This window comes from Physeter macrocephalus, chromosome 4, assembly GCF_002837175.3.
Source record: "Physeter macrocephalus isolate SW-GA chromosome 4, ASM283717v5, whole genome shotgun sequence".
Classification (NCBI taxonomy): Eukaryota; Metazoa; Chordata; class Mammalia; order Artiodactyla; family Physeteridae; genus Physeter; species Physeter macrocephalus.
The window spans coordinates 86,946,126-86,971,184 of record NC_041217.1 but is presented as its reverse complement, the minus strand read 5'-3'; the positions used below and the strand labels follow the sequence as shown (position 1 = coordinate 86,971,184).

The 25,059-nt window shown below is 39.8% G+C and overlaps 1 protein-coding gene across 1 annotated transcript; it reads right to left on the bottom strand.

Annotated features, from left to right (window-relative positions):
- Positions 1 to 2,174: 2,174 nt before the first annotated feature.
- SLC16A4 (solute carrier family 16 member 4) lies at positions 2,175 to 23,119 on the bottom strand. The gene is given in 9 exon segments (XM_024119926.3): positions 2,175 to 2,773; positions 2,775 to 2,895; positions 11,926 to 12,019; positions 13,083 to 13,294; positions 15,432 to 15,947; positions 17,229 to 17,390; positions 17,566 to 17,709; positions 18,419 to 18,551; positions 23,033 to 23,119. Coding segments are annotated over 9 exon segments (1,506 nt in total). The 3' UTR covers positions 2,175 to 2,736.
- Positions 23,120 to 25,059: the final 1,940 nt, after the last annotated feature.

The window sequence follows — 25,059 nt, the reverse complement described above, 5'->3', positions numbered from 1 at the left end:
AAATAGTCATCATAGTATTTTCTTCTAAAGTTTGTGAATATTAAGATTAAATATGAAATGTGTCTGCCTCAGTGACTAGTATGTATTAGATGTTGAAATAAAGTTCTTCACCAGCCTACTTCTCGAAACACATGCTAAGCCTGTTTGTTTCCTCCTTGTCCCATGGGATATCTTGAGGGGGAAGGAGATAGAAAATCAGTGTACTCTTTTTATGAAACCCTGTATCTGTCCGAGATAGTATTTCTAGATTATGGTTACTTAGAAATGTGTTAACATCTTATAATATTGTTCAAGGGCAGGAGTAAATGAATAGGAACATTTAAAGTTAATTGTTAATATAGTGAATACATTAGTTATGAAGTCTTTAGCTTCCTGTAGTCTAGGGAGTCAGTCTTTCTTGATCCACACCGCCCAGGTTTAGAGGGGCTATTAGCATGGAGTAGGATGAAGAACTGCTCTGCTGTGTAAGAGTCATAAAGCCTATGTAAATCAGAATTCAGCTTGGAGTTCTTTAGTTGGTTCTACTTTTACTGTTTTGTGGGTTATTTTATTTTATTTTTTTTTGGCCGCGCGGCTTGCAGCATCTCAGTTCCCCAACCAGGGATTGAACCCAGGCCATGGCAGTGAAAGCCCTGAATGCTAAGCACTAGGCCACCAAAGAACTCCCTGTAGTTGGTTCTGCTTAAAATGTATAGTTTGCTTTCATAGGAGGAAAGAATCTAGTTGCCCTAGGTAGTTAAAAGTCCTTTTTTTTTTGCGGTTCGCGGGCCTCTTACTGTTGTGGCCTCTCCCGTTGCGGAGCACAGGCTCCGGACGCGCAGGCTCAGCGGCCATGGGCCATGGGCCTAGCCGCTCCGCGGCATGTGGGATCTTCCCGGACCTGGGCACAAACCTGTGTCCCCTGCATCGGCAGGCGGCCTCTCCCGTTGCGGAGCACAGGCTCCGGACGCGCAGGCTCAGCGGCCATGGGTCATGGGCCTAGCCGCAACGCGGCATGTGGGATCTTCCTGGACCGGGGCACGAACCCGTGTCCCTTCCATCGGCAGGTGGACTCTCAACCACTGCGCCACCAGGGAAGCCCTAAAGTCTTTTGAGAACAGTTATTGCTCCAAGAGGGAAGGGGGGACAGATGAGAGTGGTTCCTAGTAAATCATTGATTTTCTTAATCTTGTGCTTTGATGTAGAAAGAAGAAGAAAGGAAATTATCAGCTACTGTGTATGAAGGGTATTTTGCTTGGTACAAGTATGTTTTCATTTAATCCTCATAGTATAGTGGTGAGGTAGCTTGGTGGTATCCTCATTTTACAGAGGAGGAAATTGGGACTCAGAGAGGCTAACTTTCACGAGGTTACATAGTAACAAGTAGCAGAGCTTGGATTTATTATTATTTTTGCTGTTTGTGTGAGGGGCTACTGTTTCTGCTCTATTCATATTGTCTTATATCTGAAATGTAAAAAGAATGTTAGACATTTACATTTAAGTGTAAAACCTATACATTTTAAATAGGACCAACTATAGTTTTTAAGGTAACCCAGATTTGAACCCAGGTTAATTTGGTTCCAGAATTGGTGCTGGCCCTTGGGAAATACATCCATCTTGTTGATCTTGCAGACTGATGGAAAAGATTGACATGTCAGCTCATATAGTGCTCTGTTAAAAGTTAGATGAGATTACAGAGGAGAGAATGACAATGCTGCTGGAGGTTTTCCAGAGGCTTTTGGTGAGTCAGATTGTGAAGGATAAGTGAGACCGTGCCTAGTGGAGAATGGCAAGCCATCTTTTGGTTTATCTCCCATTAAGAGCCACCTATTCAACTTTCATATAAAGCTTATTCTAAAGATATGTCTAGGGCTTCCCTGGTGGCACAGTGGTTGAGAGTCTGCCTGCCGATGCAGGGCACACAGGTTCGTGCCCCGGTCCGGGAAGATCCCACATGCCGCGGAGTGGCTAGGCCCGTGAGCCATGGCCGCTGAGCCTGCGCGTCCGGAGCCTGTGCTCCGCAACGGGAGAGGCCACAACACTTAGAGACCCGCGTACCACAAAAAAAAAAGATATGTCTAGATATTTAGCTTGAACATTCCAGATAATTAGATATAGTGAAAAAGTAACATTGGATGAGTAGGAATACTATTCAGATGATCTTGCAATAAAGGTTTGTTGTTTGTGGGTTTTTTTCTTTTTTTAGCAGTTCTTATTTATTTTTTATTACATAGCAATACATGTTTATTATAGAAAACTTAAGAAACAAAATGATGAAAAGAAAACAAAGATTATCTCTAGTTAAGAAGCAAAGATAAACTATTTGGGAGGTGTATACTCTTCCAGTCACTAAACAATGTTTCAATGTTCATTCAGATTCCAGAGTTCAATGACTGTTTAATACTGCTTTATATGAAGGAAAATGGTTTTCTGTCTTTACATATTTTTGCGACTGAACTACCATGGCACAACTGAGAGTTTGGTTAATTTATTATTACAGTACATTCTGATTTTCATTTAATATCTAAAGTAACTGCTTCAACTGATTAAAATTTTAGCCTATTTGATTAAATACTAACAAAGAGTTTAATTTAAGTTGCTATTACTCTTTTCTTACCACCAGTTAGACATTCTTCAGACTGCTAAAGCAAAAAGGAACCTTAAAAAATTATGTGGTTCACCTTCTTAGTTTACAAATGCGGGTACTTTTCTTCCATGCTTTTGTTTCCAGTGACTTTTAGTTTAGACTTTCTTTTGTTAAGCTCTCGCTTGATTGCAGTCCTCTCTTTCTGGTCAGACTGTTTTTCCATCTCTCAGCCAATGGTACAAAGAAAAGGGAAACTGAAGAGAGGAGATAGCATATGCCCGAGAAGTAGAAGGAGCCGGTGTATGTCTGGGTATAATCATATAACCAGCCTATAAGGAAGGAAGGATTTCTGTTAGTGATGCAAACCTTCATTAGGAGTTCTCAGCCATGAACCGTTCCTTGAAGGAAGGAACTTCTTGTACTTACTAGTCTGTATTGTGACCCATTAGAAAGTTAGTCAAGCTGCTTACCTGTCTTATTTTCTATTGATGAAGTTAAATCAATTCCATCTGAGTTAGGGGTTTAAACCTTGGGTTAAAAGTAACTGTGAACCCAGAGCCCATCTCCAGTCTTGTAATGGAAGTTGGAGAAAATTAGGAACACGTACCATTTCATTTTACAATGAATTTTATTAGAAGACCACTATTCTTACGAAGAAAAATATTGTGAATTACTATTTTCCAAAGAAAAAAGTGAGAACTGATAATTATCTTTTTTCCTTCACTGAACAGACGTTTGAATTCTTACTGTGTTCCCAGCAATGTGCTAGGTGTTGAGGATATGATAATGAGCCAAAACAGACATGGTCCCTGTCCTCATAGACCATATAGTTTAGTGGGGATTTGGTATTAACCACATAAATTACACCTGCGATAAAGGCTGTGAGGGGATGGATGGTTCAGGAGGTTATGAGAACAAATGAAAAGGAACTGACTTACTTGGCCAAGTGGCTTAAACAATGATGATAATTCCCCCTGAAATCAAAGTGCTTTTTTAAAGCAAGAATTGGGAGGGTCCTCAAAATCATTTGGCTAATGGCACATACTAGAACTTCTTAAGTGAAACGCTTTTTTAAAAAAAAAATGTGAGTTTGTGGTGGCAAAGAATATTTGTGCAAGGCACCAATGTTTATACGTTATTGCAAAAGTCAACGCTGTGAAAAAGGCAAATAATGTCTCAGTATTATTATGAAAATAGTTTTGACCTCAGGCTCCCTAAAAAGGGCTCAGGGGCCACAGTCTTTTCTAGATTATTGTATGCATATTATGTTTGTAGATGCAAACTTACAATATGGCTTTTATAAGTTTTTATATTTAAAATCTTGAAAAACCTTAAGTCAAGGATGTTATTCTGATCATTTATTCAAAAAATTTTGGTACTCTATGCCAGCACAGTTCTGGTTACTAGGGATAAACCCATGGACAAAAATGGATGAAAATATCTGTCTGTATGGAGCTTACATTGTATCTTTTGATTTTCACTTATATCTTGGAACATGATTTCTCACTGGATGATGTGTAGAGTATACCCTTTTTTTTTTTTGTCTGATTGTGTATGTCTCTATCTCCTCTCCTTTTTATTCTCTTACTTGGCTCTGATAGAGACTTTCAATTTTTGTTTGTTTGCTTCATTAGCTTTTTGTTTCCTTTTCTTAATGAATGAATGGAATGTTTTATTTAAATTCAGCTAACTTTAAGTTGCTTTTACTTGTTTGATCAGTGACCTCAATTAAATGTTTCTTGGAGTTAAGCAAAATAGTGAAACCAACTGGGACAAATCTTTGTATTATGTTGATTGACCTTTAGATAGCTAAGAAACGGTTGACCAATCTATCAGTTTTTCTAGAAATTTCTATGAAGGAGGAACTGTGGAAAGCAGCACCCCCACTTATCCTTTGTCATTCTTGCCTTCGTCCCTTAGTATAGCAATTTACCAGTTTATATATAACCTGTGAATTGTAAGACAGGGGTATTTGAAGTAACACTCTAGGAAAAGACTACAAATTCTTGGAGAGGGAGGTAGATAGTGCTGCTAAAAGGTCAGGAGGGTAAAGCTAAAAATAGTGAAACTGAGTTGTTTTATAAATCCTGGAGGGACTAAAACAGTTTAAGAGAAAACTGCTTATAAGCCTTTCATTTCACACGCACTTAAAGTCAGAATGTTGTTTCTGAAATGTGAAAGATAAGATATATTCAGTGTATTTTCTTACCAGGGTAGGGAATTACTTAGCATGCTTTAGAACTGTTTCCATGTATTTCCATGCAACGTTTTTATTTATTTATTTATTTATTTTTGTCGTGTTGCACAGCTTGCAGAATCTTAGTTCCCCAACCAGGGATTGTACCTGGGCCCCTGGCAGTGAGAGCGCTGAGTCCTAATTACTGGACTGCCAGGGAATAGCCAATGCAAAGTTTAATGAAATAATTTGTTTTAAATCTGTTTCTCACATTCATGCTTGATTATTGAGAGATTAGTATATTTTAAAATTCTGTCTGTAAGATCTAATTGCCATTCCGTACGATAATAATGTGCAGTTGAGTATTTAGTTTTAAGATGTTATGTATAATAGCAAATATGAGGTGAAATGTAAGATGCAGGACTGTATTGTACTATTATTAATTAATTGTCCTATGAAAATATTAGCTTCATAATCAAGCTTAAATTTAAGTGGCTACTAGGTAAGTTAAATTCATAGCTTTGCTGCTCTAACCAAACATCTCTATTTGGTGGGAATAATTAGCCTTTCCCCACCATTGAAAGTAAAAGAAGACTGTATAGGGAATTCACTGGCAGTCCCGTGGTTAGGGCTCCTCGCTTCCACTGCAGGGAACACGGGTTCGATCCCTGGTCAGGGAGATAAGATCCCACACGCCACGCGGTGTGGCCAAAAAAAAAAAAAAGAAGACTGTATATTTGATCTGATTTTATTAGGTCTTTGTACTTTTTTTTATAATAGCATGAAATAGATGTATATAAATGCACTTTCAACCCTAAACAGTTTCAGGGTTATTGTTGGTAGTTCAGAAGCCACTGCGTTCTAATCATTTTCAAATGGAAATACACGCATAAGTTGACATTCAAAAGACTGGGTTTCTTTGTGGTCATAGCAAAAGCATTGTGAGTGGCAGAGAATACCAGCCACAGTCCAGGAAAGTGTGCAATGGATCTGAGCCTCCACTCCATGCTAAGGAATACTGTATGTAGCCAGCATTCTGAGGAGTACACTGCCTACTGGTGCAGACTTCCTAAGCTGAAGTCCCCTCTAAGCATTTCCTTGGTGTCTCCAGACTACCTGCATCAGATTCACTTAAGATGCATGTTAATTGTGGAACTTCGTTGGCTTCCTAAGCATACTTCCTCCTAGGTGGCACCCAGTTGATTCTTAGGTACAATAAAGTTGTTGTCCAAATTACTTCTTTGTAGCTGTAACCCTTGTTCTGGGTAGGAATATCTAATAATGTTTGCTGTGATCATTTAAAACAAGAAGATAGGCCTCAGCTTCCTTGAACAGTTTTGCAAACCAGTTTTCTTACAGTCAACAAAAAAGGGATTGGAATAATCTTTAAAGTTTGATGTTTAATATAGAATCTAAATTCATTTTTTTAAATGTCAGCATTTTAAAAATGATACTCTATATCATTTTATGGGTTAAACCAACCGTACACGTTTAAAAATGATTTAACATCTTGTCTAAAAGTATTCATATCTGATATCTCAGAAGTTGATTTTTAGCTGAGTTATGAATCCTTTTCAATAGGATTACTACTGTAAGTTTATTATTGGTCATCTTGTTAAGATTTGAAATACCCCTAGAAGGCCCAAAGTTCCTTGATGGTAGTTCAAATTAGTTGTTGAGGATTCTGTAAGTGACTAGCCAGTATTGAACCAGAGCTTCTAACTGTTAGGCTGTAGAATAGTGGCAGACTTCCAAGGTGTGCAGAGACAATGATCTTCTCACATTCTTGGGGTCACTGGAGCCGCCGCCTGGCTGTTAGCAGCCTTGTCATTTTACTTTGGGTGTGCTGTAGAACTATTTCCTGTATGTGCCACGAAGGGAAAAATCTTGGGAAACGTGGTTTAGCAAATATAAACCTCAGTGCCTTTTAAGACAGGAACTCTCTAAAGGCCTCATGATAGAAATTTGCTATAAGATTTACTGGTAGTGCTGTTAAGTATTGGCTCTGTGTTGTAAGTTTTAAGAGGATTGTGGTCTGTGTTAGGATTTTGAAACTTGATTCCTTGGCCTTGTAAGGGAAGGACTACCTCCCCCCTCTCCCTTTTAAACCACAATAGAGAGATATTTGGAATTTATTTTTGATGCTTTTGTAGGGATTCATTAATCCTAGGAATGCTATATCAAAGTAAAATTCTGTGGGATTTGTTGCTTATGGGGAAAATAACCACTGGATAAAGAAATGATTTACATTGTTTCCTTTTGCCTCTTCAGGGTATAATATATTCCTCAGGATTTAAAGGACAGAGAACTTTGTTCTGCCTTCTCACTTGTCCCCCATATCCCCAATCTCCAAAATGGATTTATAGCAGACCAAAAGGTTAAGTTGCTTGTGTGTTTGTTTTCCAAATAAAATTTCAGGCCGTAGAGAAATTCTCAACTGATAGGCCAAGATGACTGATAAAACTGTAGAGGGCATGGTTGATAAAAGGTGGAGTGAGGACTGGGTGGAATATTTGTTTAACATTGTATCTGAAATGAGGATGGAATAGAGATAGGAAATGACCTGTCATTTCATGAGGAGATGAACTTGTCTGTGTTAATGGGACAGAGACAAGCTTAGATGGATGAATTTCCATTTTAGCCATTGTCTTTTCTTGTAAAATGCAGATAAAGAGTTAATGCAGGACTTCCCTGGTGGCGCAGTGGTTAAGAATCCGCCTGCCAATGCAGGGGACATGGGTTCGAGCCCTGGTCCGGGAAGATCCCACATGCCGCGGAGCACCTAAGCCCATGCGCCACAACTATTGAGCCTGCTCTCTAGAGCCCGCAAGCCACAACTACTGTGCCTGCGTGCCACAACTACTGTGCCTGCGTGCCACAACTACTGTGCCCGTGCACCACAACTACTGAAGCCCGCGTGCCCAGAGCCCATGCTCTGCAACAAGAGAATGAGAAGCCCACACACCACAACTAAGAGTAGCCCCTGCTTGCTACAACTAGAGAAAGCCCATGTGCAGCAATGAAGACCCCACTCAGCCAAAAATAAGTAAAACTAAATAAATAAATTCATAAAAAAGAAAAAAACTTGGAAAAAGGGTTAATGCAAAATTACCAGTTTTGCTCCATGGTGTTTCTGATGAATTGTGAGGTTGAATAATAATAGCAAGAGAGAGATGTACTTCTTCTTTAGGAACTAGTTACCTTTAGCTTATTCTGGAGTACAATCAAACTTATAGTTATTTGGCATTAGAAATAACTTTCCTTGAATTTATTGAAAAAAATTATTTTTGTGAAATATCTGCTTGATTGAGTGAAGCTTTACTATATTTTAAGGTCATTTTTATTATACCAAAGCTTAGGGTGCCTTCATTTAAAGGCAAGAAAATGGAGACATGGGTTACAGTGGCTCAACCAAATTTTCAGTTAATGAAGTGGAAGAAGAATGCAAATTCTAACAATTCTCAGTTTTAGACATTTTAGACTAAGTCCTAATGTTAAGCAGTGTATGTGGCTGACAGAGTGAATGCTATACTATGATCCAATAAGGTATGAAAGAACATTGAACAAATAATTTTGTCTTCTCTGTGTCCATGTGGCAGCTAGTAGAGTTCTGTGCTAATAAGTTGCTTAATAATTATTGAATGAATACTGAGTTATAATCAAATAATTACTTGTGAACCAAACAAAAACAAAATAAATGAACAAACCAAACCAAACAAACATGTAGATACAGAGAATAGAGTAGTTGTTATCAGAGGGGAAGGGGCAGGAGGGAGGACTAAATGGATAAGGGAAATCACTTGTGTGGATGGAAAATAAAGTTTTGGTGGTGAAAACAAAAACAAAATTATTTATGGCATTTTAAGGGAGTTTTCAGAGATTTGTGATTTAAATTTTTTATAGTAAAATAAATATTAGCATAATATATGCACTCATCAGTTGGGAAAGTGGGGTGTATGTGGAAGAGAGGGGAACTACATTAGGTGGTTTGTTTTATAGGCAGCTGATATGGGCTGTTGGTGGTTTTATTTTTAAATGAAACTGAACAGCCCTTAGCATTTTGAGCTCATATGTCAAATACCTTGGGTACAAGACTAGGAATTTCACATAAGTAACTTATATCTGTCTTGTACATTGGAGAATATGATTATATACTTGCTTTTTTTGCCCAAGGCACTATTTTTGTATTTAGATTGCTTTCTGCAGGTATACTTTTGTTAACAGGGGTCTATTAGAAATGTATATTAAGTTTTAAAAATATTAATACTTTTTATTTTTCCACAATCTTCCAAGGCTTCCATCTTGGTGTCAGTGTATAGTTCTGGATGCCATCTACCAGCAAAAAACAGCATTTGGGTTTGGATGAACAGTGACATTTGGCCTACCCTTGGTTCTACTGACCACCTAGGTCAGGAAACTAGAACAACCCCGAAACTGATCCAGTCTGAAGCAGGCCATATCATTAACTAAAATTGAATTTGTTGCTGAGTATTGGCAAGAATAGGGAGGGCTGTGGGGTGGAGCGGGCAGGGTGGTTGCTTGTGGGGAGTGGGGGGGGATAATTTTTAAAGTATTATTTATTTCAATCCCTGTCAGTTTTAACCAAGATCTGATGAAGAATTTTGTTGCCACTATATTTCTTATAATCACCATTACAAAAGATGTATAAATAATTTTCTTGCCCATATGCTCTATTTACGTTTTTTTAAAGAAAAAAGTAACTTTAAAAAATATCGGTTATATGATTCCTTGGGTTTCCTATGCTTTATTTTCCCCTTTCCTTGAATTTTTTAAATATGCTGTATAGAACTAACTTGTTTTTCTTTTTCATTTCCATATAGGAAGGAGAAAATTATTATTCATGTACCATTTTTAACTAGTCTTTTGACAGGATTATTGTGAAACATTTTACTGTTTGCTAGATTCCTCATTTTAAATGCCTGTAATCTTTTATAGGAATTTCAACTTTTGTAATTTGATAACAACAAGTCTAGGTAAGTAAAAAATGAGGATCTTATACAGTTTGGAAGATCTAAGTTTGGTTTAGAATTTAATATTTTATAACCAGCAAACCTTTCGATTTAGTTAAAGCTAAAGACAGTAACGTAACTTGCCTGTACCAGTTGAGGGTTGAGTGGATCTGTAACTCAGTATTTCTGATGTTCTTTAGTAGTTGCTGCTGGAGTCAGAAGTTAGGAACAAATCTAATGGCCTTTGTAAAACCCTCTTGTCACTTCACAGAGCAAGGACCTACAGGAGCAAGGGCTCTCCTGAAGTCCCTTCAGCAAGAAGCCTAGCACTACATTGTAGTCAATGAGAGACCGTGGTACAGAGCAGGAAACTTAACTGAATTATATATTATTATCATAATCTTGTTTAAGATACTCTGAGCAACTCCCAGACTAAAAACCTGTACTTAAGCTTTCAGCAATAGCCTTATCACTTCCTTTGACTTTTTTGTAGAACTTAAAAAATTTATGATTGCCTAAATAATATTTTCAGAGTTAGCAGGTAAAAATTCTACCATGAGCTCTGTCTTTATCCTCACTTACAGTGCTAGGGTATCATGGACACTGGGTAATAAAAGGCTTGAACTTTTTTTTTTGACTCACTAATAGTAAGAAATGTGTTTTACATCACATATGTTTTCTGTTACATAGGTGTGTGTGCGTGTGAAATAAGTTTCACAATAAAGTGATGCACTCTGATTTCTCATCTGATCGTGGTCCTTTTTTATTAAAAAAAATTTTTTTAAGATCATGACCAACAAATTGGTTTCAAGACCCACACATACATTTATAGCTTTTTCCTTTCAAGTAATACTCCTCACAAAACTTGCTTTGTCTTCTCATACATTGAACTCTTTAAATATTTTTAAATGTATACAAAAACATTTATCTCTAAACATGTTGTAGTTTTGTTATTTGCCTTCATCATTTGAATAAGATATTCTGTGCCCTGGTATTTGTTACTTCCCTACACTTTTGGCCTAAAAGGCTTGAAAAGTTCCAAGGCGTCATTAGGACAGCCAGTGAAGACGGGTCAAAATTGAAAAAATTCATCAGCAAACTGTATTTGAACTCTGTTTCCTGTATTTCACTGACCTGGTTACTAGCCATAGAGTAGCTCTGCTAGCCGCCTCTGGTGCTTGGTCTTTTACCACTCCCTGTATAACAATTCTGGGCTATAAAATTCTAGCCTGTTTTCCAGTTACGAAGTATTGGCTGAGTTAGACCTCATGGGAAGAGGTGTGTTCATAAATGCAAATAAGGACTTAGTTGTGTATTGTGTAATTTTTTCCTTTAGATAGGTATACCTAAATTGAAACTCAGATAGTGGTACATTGTTTTACCTTCAGTAATAATTTCTTTTATTAAGTTTTTATACTTTTGATATTTGCCTTTAAGTCTTAAGTTTATAGAGGTGCAAATCTAATGTCATTATAAAACTTAGTTAAAAAAATGATAGTGGGACAAGATCAGACCCTTTTTCTGTCTTACTTCAGGACTGAGGGAAGCAGAAGTAAGTTTTAGGCTGAATTCCTTTTTGTGGATGATTGGAAATGCTGTAGTAATTTGTAATTCAACTATATTGAGAACCTATAGTGTAAGATACTAAAGCTTTAAGTCTGTTTCCTAAAGAAATTTGTGTGAGTAGGCAGTCTTTTAATAGTCTTAGATTAAATGTTCAGCAAGCGCAAAATGTCCCAATAGGTAAAAAGTGAATGTAAAACAATGCTTCAGTCTTAAAGTTGAGTTAAAAACAGAACTCTGCCAAGTTTTACTCTACTTGTATTTAATGTTCACCAGTGGCCCCACATATCCTCTCCACAGATTCTGGCCTTTAGTCCAAGACAGCTTTTTTTTGTTTTTGTTTTTAACCATCATAGGTCTTTGGGCATCTGATAAAACTCTGGATTGTCTCCCCAGAGAAGTAGATATACACAGAATCCCTGCTCTAAGACTCCCAAGAGAATGTAAGAATCTGCCTAGTGCACATCTGTTGAATTAACCCTCAGATTCTCCTGGATTAGTGATGGAATTGTGAGAGTTGGTATAGGAACAGCAGAGATAATCATCAGTTTCTTTTAACCTGATAAGTCGTTACCTGTTACCGTTAATCATGGATCAGCATTTTGTTTCATTGCTGTTGAAGTTTACTCAGAATGTGGGTAAGCTGTTACCTGCTAAAGGTGGTCCAGAAAGGACAGCCATCCCAGCAAAGAAACTGGCAAGCCCCAAGAACCTGTGTACCATAGAATTCCCAGACAGATCAACCTGCAGGGATTAGAATCCAGTGTTAGCCATATTGAGGGTGAAATTCTGTGGAGACCTTTGCCTACAGAGGGGCAAATACTGTGTATGTCATCTGAAACTGTGAACAGTTGACTTCTGAGGTGATTTGGATGGCATTTTACCCTGATATTATGAAAGAGCTGAGGCAGATAGGGAATAGTAATTTCAGTAGGCAGACAGTGTTTTCATTTTATTAGTAAGGAACGTTGGTTTCTGTTTCTTTTTTAAAATCTTTTAATTGGTTCAGGGATACTTTTTTCCCCTGAACCTCACTGCTCTTCTCTGTTAGGAAAAGGTATTTACAGTTGGAGCTGACAGTGGTATTATTGAATCCACCTATGGCTGAATACCAACCATTGGTTTGTAAGAAATCAGATATCACAGGAGTTGATTTCAGCTTTAGGAAGTTTGATTTTTGCTTAAGCCTCATATAAGTTCCTGCAGCACTTATGCTAATATTGATATCAGGCCAGAAGATTACGGGGGATTCTGTTGCAGCACACTGGGGGTCTAGTTCTAAGAACCCATGGGGTTCCAAGAAAAACCCAAAAGTATTTGTATAACTCAGTTCCATTCAGGTCTAGGACTTTATGTCAATTTGGGGTAAAGATGGAGAGGAGTTAAACACACAATGTCCTTATTAAAGTATACAGAACTTCTCTCAACTAGAGAGAAGCCAGTGCTGGTCAGGAAGCCCTTTTTTCTTTTAAGGAACTCTTCCAAGATGTGTCTTAGAACCAAGAAATTTCTGGAGCTGAAGGAAAGACGTGAACAGAAGTCTAACCTGGGAGACTGATAAGCAAAATGGAATCCTTCTGATCCCTTTTTGCTCTTCTTTCCTGTCCCACGTGGATAGTCCTCTCACCCCCCGGCCCCACCCCCCTCAAGGTAAGATGAATAGCTGGATAAGATATAGCTAGAAGGTTTCTGAGTATGTTTGTTTTTAATTATAAAATTAATACAAAATATGTTTTCTCTTTTGGGGAGGTGATTGTTAACACTTTTACTAAATGGTGTAAGAACATTAATGAGTGCGTCTACTCACCAGTACAGGAAGTATCAATGCCAGGTAACCACCGGAGAAAATGGCAAAGAAGATGGTATAGGTCATAAGTAGTGGAAATGTGGTGGCAAAAGGAGCAAGCAGGTTACTGATGCCGCAGAGGATGAGGTAAGACTTGTGGTAATGATACTTCTTGATCCAGTTTTGATCAGCAACCCATCCGGAGATAATCTGACTGACTGTCTCAGTGATACCTGGAACAATATTGAAAAGGTCTTATGAAATCCTAATTTCATTTTCCTAGCCCCTTTGAAAACTGTAAATGCATAAGGCATCTTTTCCTAAGTAATATGACTTCACCCTGAGGCTGGGACATAAGAGAAAAAAAAGGTTCCATTTGTCTATCAATAGATTCTATCATTTACTTAGCTATTCCAGACACATCAATAAAATACCAAAAAGGCTTCTTCAGAGTTGGGTAGAGGACTCGCCAGGTGTTTTTTCTGATTATGTTTGGGAAACTCATACCACCAAACTGGGAATACCAGGTTATAGAGAACTCTGGGCTCAGTAGGCCTCCCTTGAAGAGGTGAGGAAGCGAGATTTCTTGAAGATGAGTAAACCCACAGGTTAGTGTCCTGGGGGAGTCATATGGTGGACGACTGAAGTATAAATAATAAAGACTTATGGTGAAGGAAAAAAACAGATGTTGAGACTCATAATTGTATATGAGGTTTTGGTAATTAAGTCCTCCTCCAAAGGCTATTATGCTTAACTTGAAAATATGCAGAAAGTCTTGAACACTGGAACTATGGTATAACTTGAGTAAAATTTAAGAATAACATTTTCACTTAGTTTTATGATAACAGAACATTCTTATCCTTTATCCTATTATATGTTAATGTAGCATTTAAATACTGAAAGATTTTCACCAAGAGGAGCATGAGCTGCAGGGTTTTTTTTTGTTTGTTTGTTTGTTTTTTTTTTTTTTTTGCAGTACGCGGGCCTCTCACTGCTGTGGCCTCTCCTGTTGCGGAGCACAGGCTCCAGACGCGCAGGCTCAGCGGCCATGGCTCAAGGGCCCAGCTGCTCCGCGGCATAGGGGATCTTCCCAGACCGGGGCACGAACCTGTGTCCCCTGCATCGGCAGGCGGACTCTCAACCACTGCGCCACCAGGGAAGCCCTGCAGTTGTTTTATACTTAAAATTCTTCCTATGGTTCAAACATAAATTGCTCCACAAAAAGGAACTAAAAATTCATACTACCATCTCTGTATCTATTTTTACAGTTATTTCCTAGGATACATATTGAAACTTTATGTTCTTTGGTCCTGCTGTAAAGCCCTAATCTGATCTACATTGATACTACCAGACATTTCAGTGGAAAAAAAATCAGTTTAGCTATGTATCTTTTTCTTGTGTACACAAGTTTTATTTGACCGAAGCAGTTGGAAATGGGGTGCAATCAGTTTTTCAAGGGCTTGGTAAATAGTCTTTTCCAGAAATTAGCAAGAGAAAAGTTAATGTTGAGCTACTGAGAATTTCCAGATAGAGCAAACCAGTTCCATTTCATTCGTTTTCATTTTTTTAGACTCCCTATTTTGTCAGTTGAAAGAATCCATATCTTTTAGATCAAGCATTCTATTTCCATACATTTTTATAAGTACTCAACTAAAATGATTGTTTTTTTCATTCTAGTTCATTTTAAATGTCAGCCTACCCATTAATGACTAGCCTTAGTATGCTTATTTATCTTATCCTCTTACTTTGAGTTAAAGGGGGAAAAATTCTTAGCTACAAATACTACTAGAACATTATTGAATGCTTACAGTAGTTCAGGTACTATTCTGAACTCTACATGCATTACTTGCTTAATCCTAATAACCTTCTGAGAGTAGATGCTATTATTCATATATTACAGACAAGGAAATTGAGACACAGAAGGCAAGTAACTTGCCAAAGGTCACACTGTCATACACTGCAAAAACTTGAACCTGGAAAGTCTAGCTCCAGAACCAATCCTTTCAACCACTGCACTGTGCAGCCTACCTAGGATTGTTTTTGCTTGCTAAAATGGCTGTTGTCACTGAGCACCAGCTTTCTAAAGTTAGGTATCCAACGAATACTTAGATACTGACATATGAAAATAAGACTTGCTTTGGGGTCCGCTGTCTGGTAGGGAAGAGCCTGTGTGCAAGATGCAGTGACAGGTTGGAGGGAAAGTCCTGCTGCTCCCACCAGCCTCAGAAAACTTGCTTTTCTGCCCTTCCCACAACTCCTTTTTTAAAAAAATTATTCTTCTTAAGCTTTTTAAAAATAAAATTTAATAAATTTTTGTAAAATTAAGTTCATTTCTCCTTTTGAGGGTGAGGTTGAAGTAGACTTTCTTACCAGCTACAGAAACAAGGTAGGAGGCATCCATGATATTAATCCCCAGTGTTTTGGCTCTGGCTACCAGGTGAAAGGTAGGGATGAAATATGCCAACTGACTGAGGAGAAAAGACCACGTAAATATGTAGAAAAAAGGATTCTTAAGGAGAGAAAAATCAAAGAGTTTTTGTTTGCAGCTCCACAAAATAGCCTTTTTCCCATAACTTTCTTCATTAGTTTTTCGGAAGAGTCTGTTCCTGTTAGGTTCATTGTTGAACTCTTCATTTTGATTTTGTGAGACTGTTAAACTTATACCAGGTTGTCCATCCTGCATAGTATTGTCCCTCATGGCAGACTTTTGTATCTCATTGCAGCATGTTGTTTCTGTCCCACACGCTGCCTCTGGACCACTTGCAGACAAACTGCTACTTTTATCTTTAATATCGGAATTGCTCTCGCTTTTGATATGGATGGGTCTCAAGAGCATACTAGAAGGCACCAAATGCAATGTGATTGCTCCAAATAATATAAGGGCACCTAAACCGGAGAGAGAAATTGAGAAATTAAGCTAAAAATTACCTCTCATTTCACAATACTCTGTATGCTTAGGCTCAGAAGAGGCCCCACCACTAAATATTCAATCATAGTGCAATAATTCCTGAAAACACTGCTTTATCCTTGTATTTAGCTGGAAGTATTTAAATCCATTGACTTAACTGTTAGCCGAACACACTGCTGTATCCTTGTGAAAACAGGGAGTCCTTGGAGATAGAAAAGGGGAAAGCTGTGCCACTAGGGGTCATGGAAGGAGAGTTATTTGTGCTAAAGGAAAAAAATGGCTTGGGGTGGGGGGAAGTCATTTCAAATGTTAGAAAATTACAATGTGTTTTAAATATCCTGAAGTGAGGGTATAGATTTAGGTACAGAAAATACAGAATTAGCTAACGGGAATCATTTGGAAACTGTCTTAGAAGAGGAGATAGCCTTTCATCCCGTGATGTTTTAAATTTCCTCGAAAGAAGACATGCTATGTTGCCTTTGAAGCTGAGTAGTTGCTTGACTTCAGCATGTCCTGACCAAAGCTGTGACTTGGGTGTGTTGCTTCCAGAGATAGAATTAGTTGTAGGTTCTGCTATCCTGTCTTATGGATTTGTCAGCTGGTCTTGTTCGCCATGAGACTACTGGTGGTTTTTTTAATCAGGAATGGAAAAGTTCAACAAAACTGCTCTGTAGATAGGAATAGGCTTATATATTCATGTATATGTACATATACATAGATTTTTTCCCCCAATACTTTGAGGTTATTTTAATCCAAATGTTTTATCTCAGGTATGAAGAAAATTGTGGAGTGAATGGTTTTATTCATTTGTGAAAATTTATAGTTGACAGTGTATAAAAGATTAAGTATTAAGGAACATAATCCTCCTTTCACTCAATTTTTTTCCATCTATTTTAGTGAATCTGATGGAGGAGACTTTTTTTTAAATGCAGATTTTTTTCTTAAAGAGAAAATTTGAAGAGAATGCTTTTGAGTAGAGGATCCTTGTTTCCCCAGGAGTACTGCTTTCCCTGCAAAGGTGTGTTTCCCCAGCCGCATAGATTGCCCTCCATCCCCTCAGACTTGAACTCTGTGGTGAACTCTGAGTTGCCTGTGTGGTGGGCAAAGGCTGCAAGTAGTTCAGAGTCTCTTTTGCCATATATTCTCCAAGGAAGAATACTTTACTTTAGAATCATGCTCACTTCCCCTCTAGTCATCAGAGAGAGGGCTCAACATTAAATCTTACAGAGTTGATGGTTCAGAAACGTAGAATGACTCACCTGTCCAGTCATATAGATCTATCAGGACTTTTGTAAAAGGCGCTAACAGAAATGTCAGTCCCATCCCTGAACGGGCAATAGCTGTAGAAAGAGCTAATCGTTTTTTGAAGTATTTGGTAGTGACCACAGCAGCGACTTGGTACAAGAAAGCAGAACCCAAACCTAAAAGAAAAACAGAATAGCTTGGAATCACTTTCACATTAAGTGGCTTGGTACTGGACAAGATATTCTCCTGGACCAGAGATAATATAAGTAGGCCTTTTGAACTCATGGAGAGTAAAAGGGAAGGTTCCTGGTTCCATTTTTTTTTAAGTCTTAACTTTTACAATGTACTCACCAGGTAAAAATCCCATAGTCACACAAAGAAAGGGAATGCTTGTAGCCCAGCTGCTGATCACATATCCACCAGTAACAAGGAAAGCCCCAAGAAGGGAGGCAGTTTTCTCTCCAATTATGTCACAAATAACAGCAACTAGGGGACCTTGGGAAAAGAAACAAATGCTAGTTAAATGTGCTCTGGTATCCCTTGTCTTCTGGTGTGCAATTTAAATGGGCAACTGAAGGGAAATAAGAGGACTCTACATTTGTGTATCCTTCAAAAAGGTGTCTGTATTGAGTTTCTTAATATTCCCAGCCCCACACTATTTTGCTTTTAGGAAGAAGTTTTGTTGTTTTTTGTTTGTTTTAAAGAAAAGATTGTAAATAAGCAGGTTTGGAAAGGAAGCTTGCTGAAAATGCATTATGAAACCTCTGCAGAAAAAGGTTGCCTCTAGTGACCTATGACTAGAACAAAGTTCAATTATTTATCTACATCATGTTCTAGCTCCAACTAGAACTAAAGGAAGAGGAATTGGTTCTATCTTTTAGAGCTTTATGGTCGACGTTCCAGTTGAGAGACTGGCTCACTGAACCTATATTAAGACACTTGAAAAAAACAAGGCATGAAAATTGAATCATGGAATTAAATAGTTGGATTCTTCACCTTTCTTTGTTTAAGTACTAATTTTTCTAGTTTTTCCAAGTCAAGCGGAGGCTAAACACTGCAAGTCCTTTTCTCAGCTTTACATATTAGTAAATGAACCTGAGTTTTAGCAAAGCTTCAGTCTTGAATGACTGACAGATGAGTCTTCTTGGAATTGCCCTTTGGTGGTCCTTTTCCTTGGACAGCAAGCTTATTGATGGCTTTATACCTGCAGAAAAACGAAGTGATGACATGATGGATCCAATCCAACCAGTTTGCTCTGAGGTGCCTTCAAACTCTTCTTGAAAAACCACAAAGAAAATTGCAAAAGTCTTGGTCATCCCCATCACGAACACATTTACCTAAATCAAAGCAGACCAAAGAGTCCAAGTCAGGTGGTGAGTAAGCCATTACAGGGGAGGTTGGAACTGCTGGAGGCTATGATTCTCTGTGTCACCTTTATTTTAGCAGTTTGTTTGCCAGTTCCTCTTTGTAACATTTTATATTGTGGGGGGGGTTGTCCACTTAGAGTGTCTAATCACTTTACATGAAAGCATCTCATTTAATTCTCATTACAAAGGCATGGAATAGGTGTGTCAATATTGTATTAGAAATTCAGGAAATTGAGATTTAGCTTAAAAGTTGCTCAAGATGGGGATGCTGGAGCTAAGACTTGAACCCAGATAGACTGACTCCAGACCAACCACTATACCATCCTGTTACAGTAGCATCTGTTAAAAACAGCTAATTCCAGTTACCTTTGTGATAGATGTGTGTTGGTCCAAAAGAATTGTTCTGTCAGTCCTTAGGTTAGCTTTGCTTTAACTCTGCTTTTGAGCTGAGTACCCTCCCTCACCTGGTATATAAATACGGCAACCATAATAATTTATCACCCAGTTGAAGCTCTTTGAGAGTGAAAAGTAGTGCTATTAATTGATGCCTGGACAGCAAGGGTAATGAGGATGTATGGTCACCTTACGGTTGGGTCATGTGCCCCACCCTTTTTTTCTGTCCCATCTAACCCTTTTGCCCGCACCACCCTCCTTCCTTCCACTAGGGGGAGCTCCTCTTTTGAGGTCAGGTTTTCTTTTAGTGGAGTACCAGCATTTGTTTCTTGGAATTCTGATTCGAAGGGGGGCAGTGAGGAGCAAGGTTCTGAGGGGAACTAGAAGGGAGGCCTAGCCAGGCTCTGCAGTCAGTCAAAGCCCAGGAGCCACAGGTACTCACTCTTGTCTCCAGGGGCTTCCTAGTGGCCCCTTTTCTTTTTTTCAGTGGCCTTGGTGTTTCAAGGCCACTTTCTCTGCTTTCAAGCTGGCTATGCATTGTGGAAGGACCACAGATCCTGGGTTCCTTTTCACTGATTCTTTCTCTGTTCACCTGGTAAATATTACCCCCTGTGGTTCTGCAGTCATTTCACTTTATACCTGTCCCATAGACAACCATTCAATCTCAAGGTTTTAATTACCACCCTTGAACTCCTGGTGTAGTTGTGAATACTGTGTTCCATCTGCAGTCAGCCTGCCTCGGCCAGAATCCTGGCTCTGCTTCCTATTAGGGGTGTGACCTTGGGCAAACTACGGAAGTTAAGCTTCCTCTTTTATAAAGTAGAGATAAAGTAAATGTCACTTAGCTCATAGGACTGTGAAGACTGAGAAAATTCTGGTAAAGTAATACTTAGCACTTAACACTCAAACTGTTAACTATGTTTTTGTTATCTTGTGTAACCATTCTGCTTTCCCAAGAGCTCAAGACTCATATTACTGTCTACCATATCTTTCTAACTTAGGTTAACTTATCCGAAACTAAACTCATCTTTCTCTTATCCCATGCCTACTCTTCCTTTTCATTTCTCTTGACTGGTACCATCCACCCACTCACCCAAATCAGAGACCTGCCTCCACTTAGGAACCTCCTTCCCTCAGCCTCTACCTACTGAATAAAATAACCAAGGCCTTCCCCTCCATCCTCACCGCTAGACTCTTATTTCAGACTAGTATTATTTGTTGTCTGGAGTAAGGGACTAGGAATCAGTGGTGGTGCTCCAAGGTTGCAAAAGATGGGGTGGTGAGGAGGAAGTCCCTTAATGTATTTTTTCCCATTCTGATTTGATAGAAGCTACAAGACTTTCCTTATTTAGAGTGAACAAGGCTATGGACACCAGGGCTATATATTCAAAAATGAAAAAGGCATTTTATCAAGCACTTTGTAATCATAACGTGCCTCAAAGGCACCTCTATCAGGAAATGAGGCTAGAGAATATACATGAACCTTAAATGACCCAGACTTGTTTCTTTCAGTTTAAAATACAGGCTGGTGGGGGGCTTCCCTGGTGGCGCAGTGGTTGAGAATCCGCCTGCCGATGCAGGGTACACGGGTTCGTGCCCCGGTCCGGGAAGATCCCACATGCCGCGGAGCGGCTGGGCCCGTGAGCCATGGCGGCTGAGCCTGCGTGTCCGGAGCCTGTGCTCCGCAACGGGAGAGGCCACAACAGTGAGAGGCCCGAGTACCACAAAAAAAAAAAATAATAATAATAATACAGGGTGGTGATTGCCTCCTCTCATGAGCAGGGAATGTGACAATGAGGCGTCATTCTGTAAAATTACCATTCCTCTTTTTCTGTGGACATGGGTTCTGTGCTGGCATCTACAGGATGCTGGCCTCTATGTTCTTAGCCATCTGAGTTTGGCTAGCTACCGGTCCCCCCAGTTTAGCACCTTTCCTCTCTGGTCTTTCCTTGGTGTCTGGGCATAGCAGCTGTAAGTGGATATGACTTGTCTCTAATAACTGGGTCTGTGCCTTCCACTGTGTATATCAAGAAGGCCAAGGACATAGCCTTTGTAGCCACCCTGCCTCCCTCCCTTAACTTGTAACCTTCCAACTTTGTTTCTGTTTTGACTCAGAGCTATTAAAAATCGTTTCCCCAAGGTCCAGATATTCCCTTAGTTAACTAAGCAGACTAGATAAATCTGTATTATACTATTTCATCTCATGTTTTGGACCAAGGTTGATGGGTTTCAGTCCTGTTCCAGAGTCCACATCAGACACTGTACATGGGCTTACCCCATCATCCATCTATCCATCCTCCCATCTGTCAACAGGTGTATTTATTGAGTGCCTACTGTGTTCCAGGCTATTTACTAGGGCTTACAGTGGTGAGCAAACAGACACGGCCCCTGTGCTCATGGAACATTCAGTCCTGGGACACAGGCTGAATACAGAAAACAATCATGCAAATATGTAGTTATAAAGTATGGTAAGTTAGAATGAGTCATTTTTTTAAAAAAGTAGGGAGCTCCTGAAGAACATGTTGTTATTGGGTTTTTCACTCACCTTTTCAGGAGCTCATCTATTATAGAAAAGTAGACTTGTAACTTATGCAGACACAAAAGCATCGTCATCTTAAGTACCCACATTACCACTGTGGGTGATTGGCCTGAGTTAACTATTAACATTTTGAGGACTCAAAATGTTTTTTTTGTGTGTGCTTTTATAAGTAGCATCACACCCAAAAAAGTGGGACATTGTTTATTAATCTGGTTGTTAGACAACTTTTCTTACCAGCAACTAAATTGGTCAAATAACTTCCTATCCTCAGAGGATAATACAGGAAAAGGAAGGGTGGTTATTGGGGAGAAAGCTGGGAGAATTAGAGATCCTCACCAACAATGCCAGTTCTGCAAAGCCTGTGATGTGGGGAGGTGGCCCAGCCACAGGAAGGCTCTCAGACTTAGGGTGTCCTTAGTTTCCTTTTTAGTAATACTTCTGGGAGGAAAAAAGAAGAGAGTCCACATTCTTTGGTAATGAAGCTAATGTTTAACAAATAGTCCTGTGGTTAGGAGTTTTGTATTATGTATATCCTGGCTGAGCACTTCTTCCCCTCCTTTCCCCTTCTCGGTCATAAGGGAGGAGGTGTGGTATTTCTATATTGTGGGTTTCAGGGTAGTTAGTAGTCACCAGGACCTGCACTCCCTTCCCTGGGAGCTTCAGGGAAGCTGGGCTGGGGAGGAGGATCAGGAGGGAAGGGTATCTTTGTGAATACATCTCAAAGTTAACTTACTTGGGAACACTTAAGAGGAATTGGGGAGCTGGTGCCATTCTCAGGGTTGTTTGGGATATAGCTGTGATGGGATTCACCAATCCCATCAGAATGAGCATGCTGATTCACATCACCACTGTCTCACATAATGACCCCAAGAGCTTCTGGGAGGATGAAGGAAAGAAGTTAATTAAAAAACAGAGTGCAGAGTCCAGCTGCTTATGGATGAAGGAGAAAAATCAGGCTCCAGTTTCAGAATCCACATCATTCTCTCCCTCTCCAGACATGTCAGAAATATACATTGGGCCTAACTCTAGCATAAGTTATGGTTGGCGGGGATGGGTTGGGAAGTGGACAGCAGGCAGAAGAGAAGAAAAGTCCCTGCCCCCTAGGAGAGACGGAGGTTGCTTCCAGCAGGGTTACGTCTATGCTGGGCTGAGCTGGGGAACCCCCTCCCCACCCACCCCCGCATAAGCACTTTTTAGCAGTTTCCAGTGCTACTTCTGGGATGGTTAAATGTACGATTGTCCCCAAATCCTAACTGCCATGCATCCAGGGTAGAGGTGATGATGGTAGCTGGAGCACTCTGTAGGTTTAAGGAGGGGTAGGAGACAGGATGGAATGCTTCTGCTTTCACTCAAGGAGGACATTTTCAACTTTCTCTTGGGTTCATTGGCAGTTCCTGGCCTTGCTCTAACCCCCTTTCCATTCAAATGTCAAGGATTTCATAAGTGATCTTAGTCTGCTCTGAGCCTTTCTCAGGGAGCCTTCTTTCAGGCAGTAGCAAAGGGGAAAGTAAATTCTTACCAGGAAGAAATGAAACACAACCATCCATCCCCAACCTCCATCCAGGGTTTTCGTGTAGGGTCGGACCTGCCCCTCCCTCTTCAGCATGATGCTTCGTTTGTTTTAAATGCAGGAGATCCCTGTGACGAATCCAAGACAGAGTTGACTCAGTTGACAAAATGATCTTAACTTTTATTTCCTTTGCAGTATAAAACCACTTGTACTGTAATTTTTTTTTCAGCCCACCTCTAAAAATAGATGATTTCTCCTCATTTCTAAAGTTTACAGACTCTCTGGAGTTTATAGACTCTCTGATCTCAACCTCAAAAATACAAGCAGGGCTTTGTACCATTTGGGGGATTTTGTGGAGGTCTGCTGCCTGGCTTCCCCTGGAAGTCCACAGGGAGCTGACAGTTCTCTTGGAGTATGTCCTTAGTTACATATAAAGTCTGCCCGACTAGACTGTCCCCTTATCCTCGTTTATTCCATAATCATGATCCAGGCAGAACCATGGGAGAAATGAGAAAAAGATAACAAAAGGCTGTGATGTGAGGGACATCAAAGCCATCACAGAAATCTCTCTTCTACCAGTTTGAATGGCCTCTGAAAGATGACCACTCAGTTCACTTCAGGCAGGAATAGCAAAGGAGTTGATCGCAAAGCCTGACCTCACTGATTGTGGAGTGGCCATTCCTTGCACTATTCTCCCCCCAGGTCTGCAAACCAAATCCTAGGGCAAGCTGTGCACCACCCTCTGGTCCTCTGGGTAAGCTCTTGACTTTAGAGAAATAAAAAAGGGATGGGGAACTTCAGGTTTGGAAATTCCCTTTCAAAGCACTTGCTAAAATGAAAATATTCTAAGGGACTAAATAGACGTGACAACAACATGCAATGACTGTTCCTCGAATGGATCCCAGGCCAGAAAAAAGTTGGAAAGGACTTTAGGAGCTGCGTTGAGAAATTGGAATGAGGACTGTATAGCAGACCAGGTTAGATCTCTTGGGGGTGATGGTGGTCTCGTGGTTCTGCCGAAGAATGTCTTGTTCTTAGGAGGCGTGTGCTGAGAAGCTCAGGAGTGAAGTGTCATAGAGTCTGCTACCTTCTCACAAATGGTTCAGTAAAATAAATATATATAGAGAGGAAAAGCGAAGAGAAAATGTAGATATTCTGAGGGAGAGGGCGGCATTCTTTATTTGCCACCGGCAGGTAGGCAGGCAGGCTGTTTCTTCCTGGGAAGGAGAATCTGCCGGCACGGCGTGTGGTATGGCCGTCTGTCTGGTGAGCAGGCCGTGCAGGGAGAGATGCCGGTTGTTCAAAACATTATAGAGGACCAACCCCAACACACAGTCCCATTTTCATCCTACCTTTGATGTGGTGTGTAGGCAAGGAAATCCTCCACAGACTTGAGGCAACCTGGGAAGAAAAAGAAACTATACAATTTTCCAGAATGTTGCTCTTTTTCTAAGGCGTTTCATTCTTCTGCCCTGTGAAAACAAGCAAGCATTGTGAGAGCCCAGGGTTAGAGCCAATTTAGGCACTCCTGCCAGTGGACTTTACTTCCTGAGGGGAGGAGGAAAGACTGTAATTTGACATCATCCTAGGCCCTCCCTCCACCCAAAAGCAAGCATCAGAGTAAACCAAGTAGAAAATCCTTTGGGTAACTGTTGTTGATTAAACCTGGAGGCCGTCACACTAAGGTGGCTCTAATGCCAAGTTGGCCTATGTCAGCAAACCAAAATCGAAACAGGGTTATGAAATGGAAACCTAAGGATGACCAATCACAAACAGCCAGTCAGGAATTAAGCTGTGGCCCATTAATGACTTCCTTGCTTTGCTTCTGCCTTCTCTCTATAAAAGCCTCTCCCTGAGCTCCCATTGGTGGAGTGCTCCTAACATCTTCCAGTTTGACACTGCCCGGTTTGAATCCATTTTTGTTCAGACAAACTCTTAAAATTTTTAATATGCCTCAGTTTGTCTTTTAACAGTTCTGGTGTCAGAAGAGGGAACAAAGGAAGGAGACCCCGAGCAGCCAGAGGTAGGTATCTGCT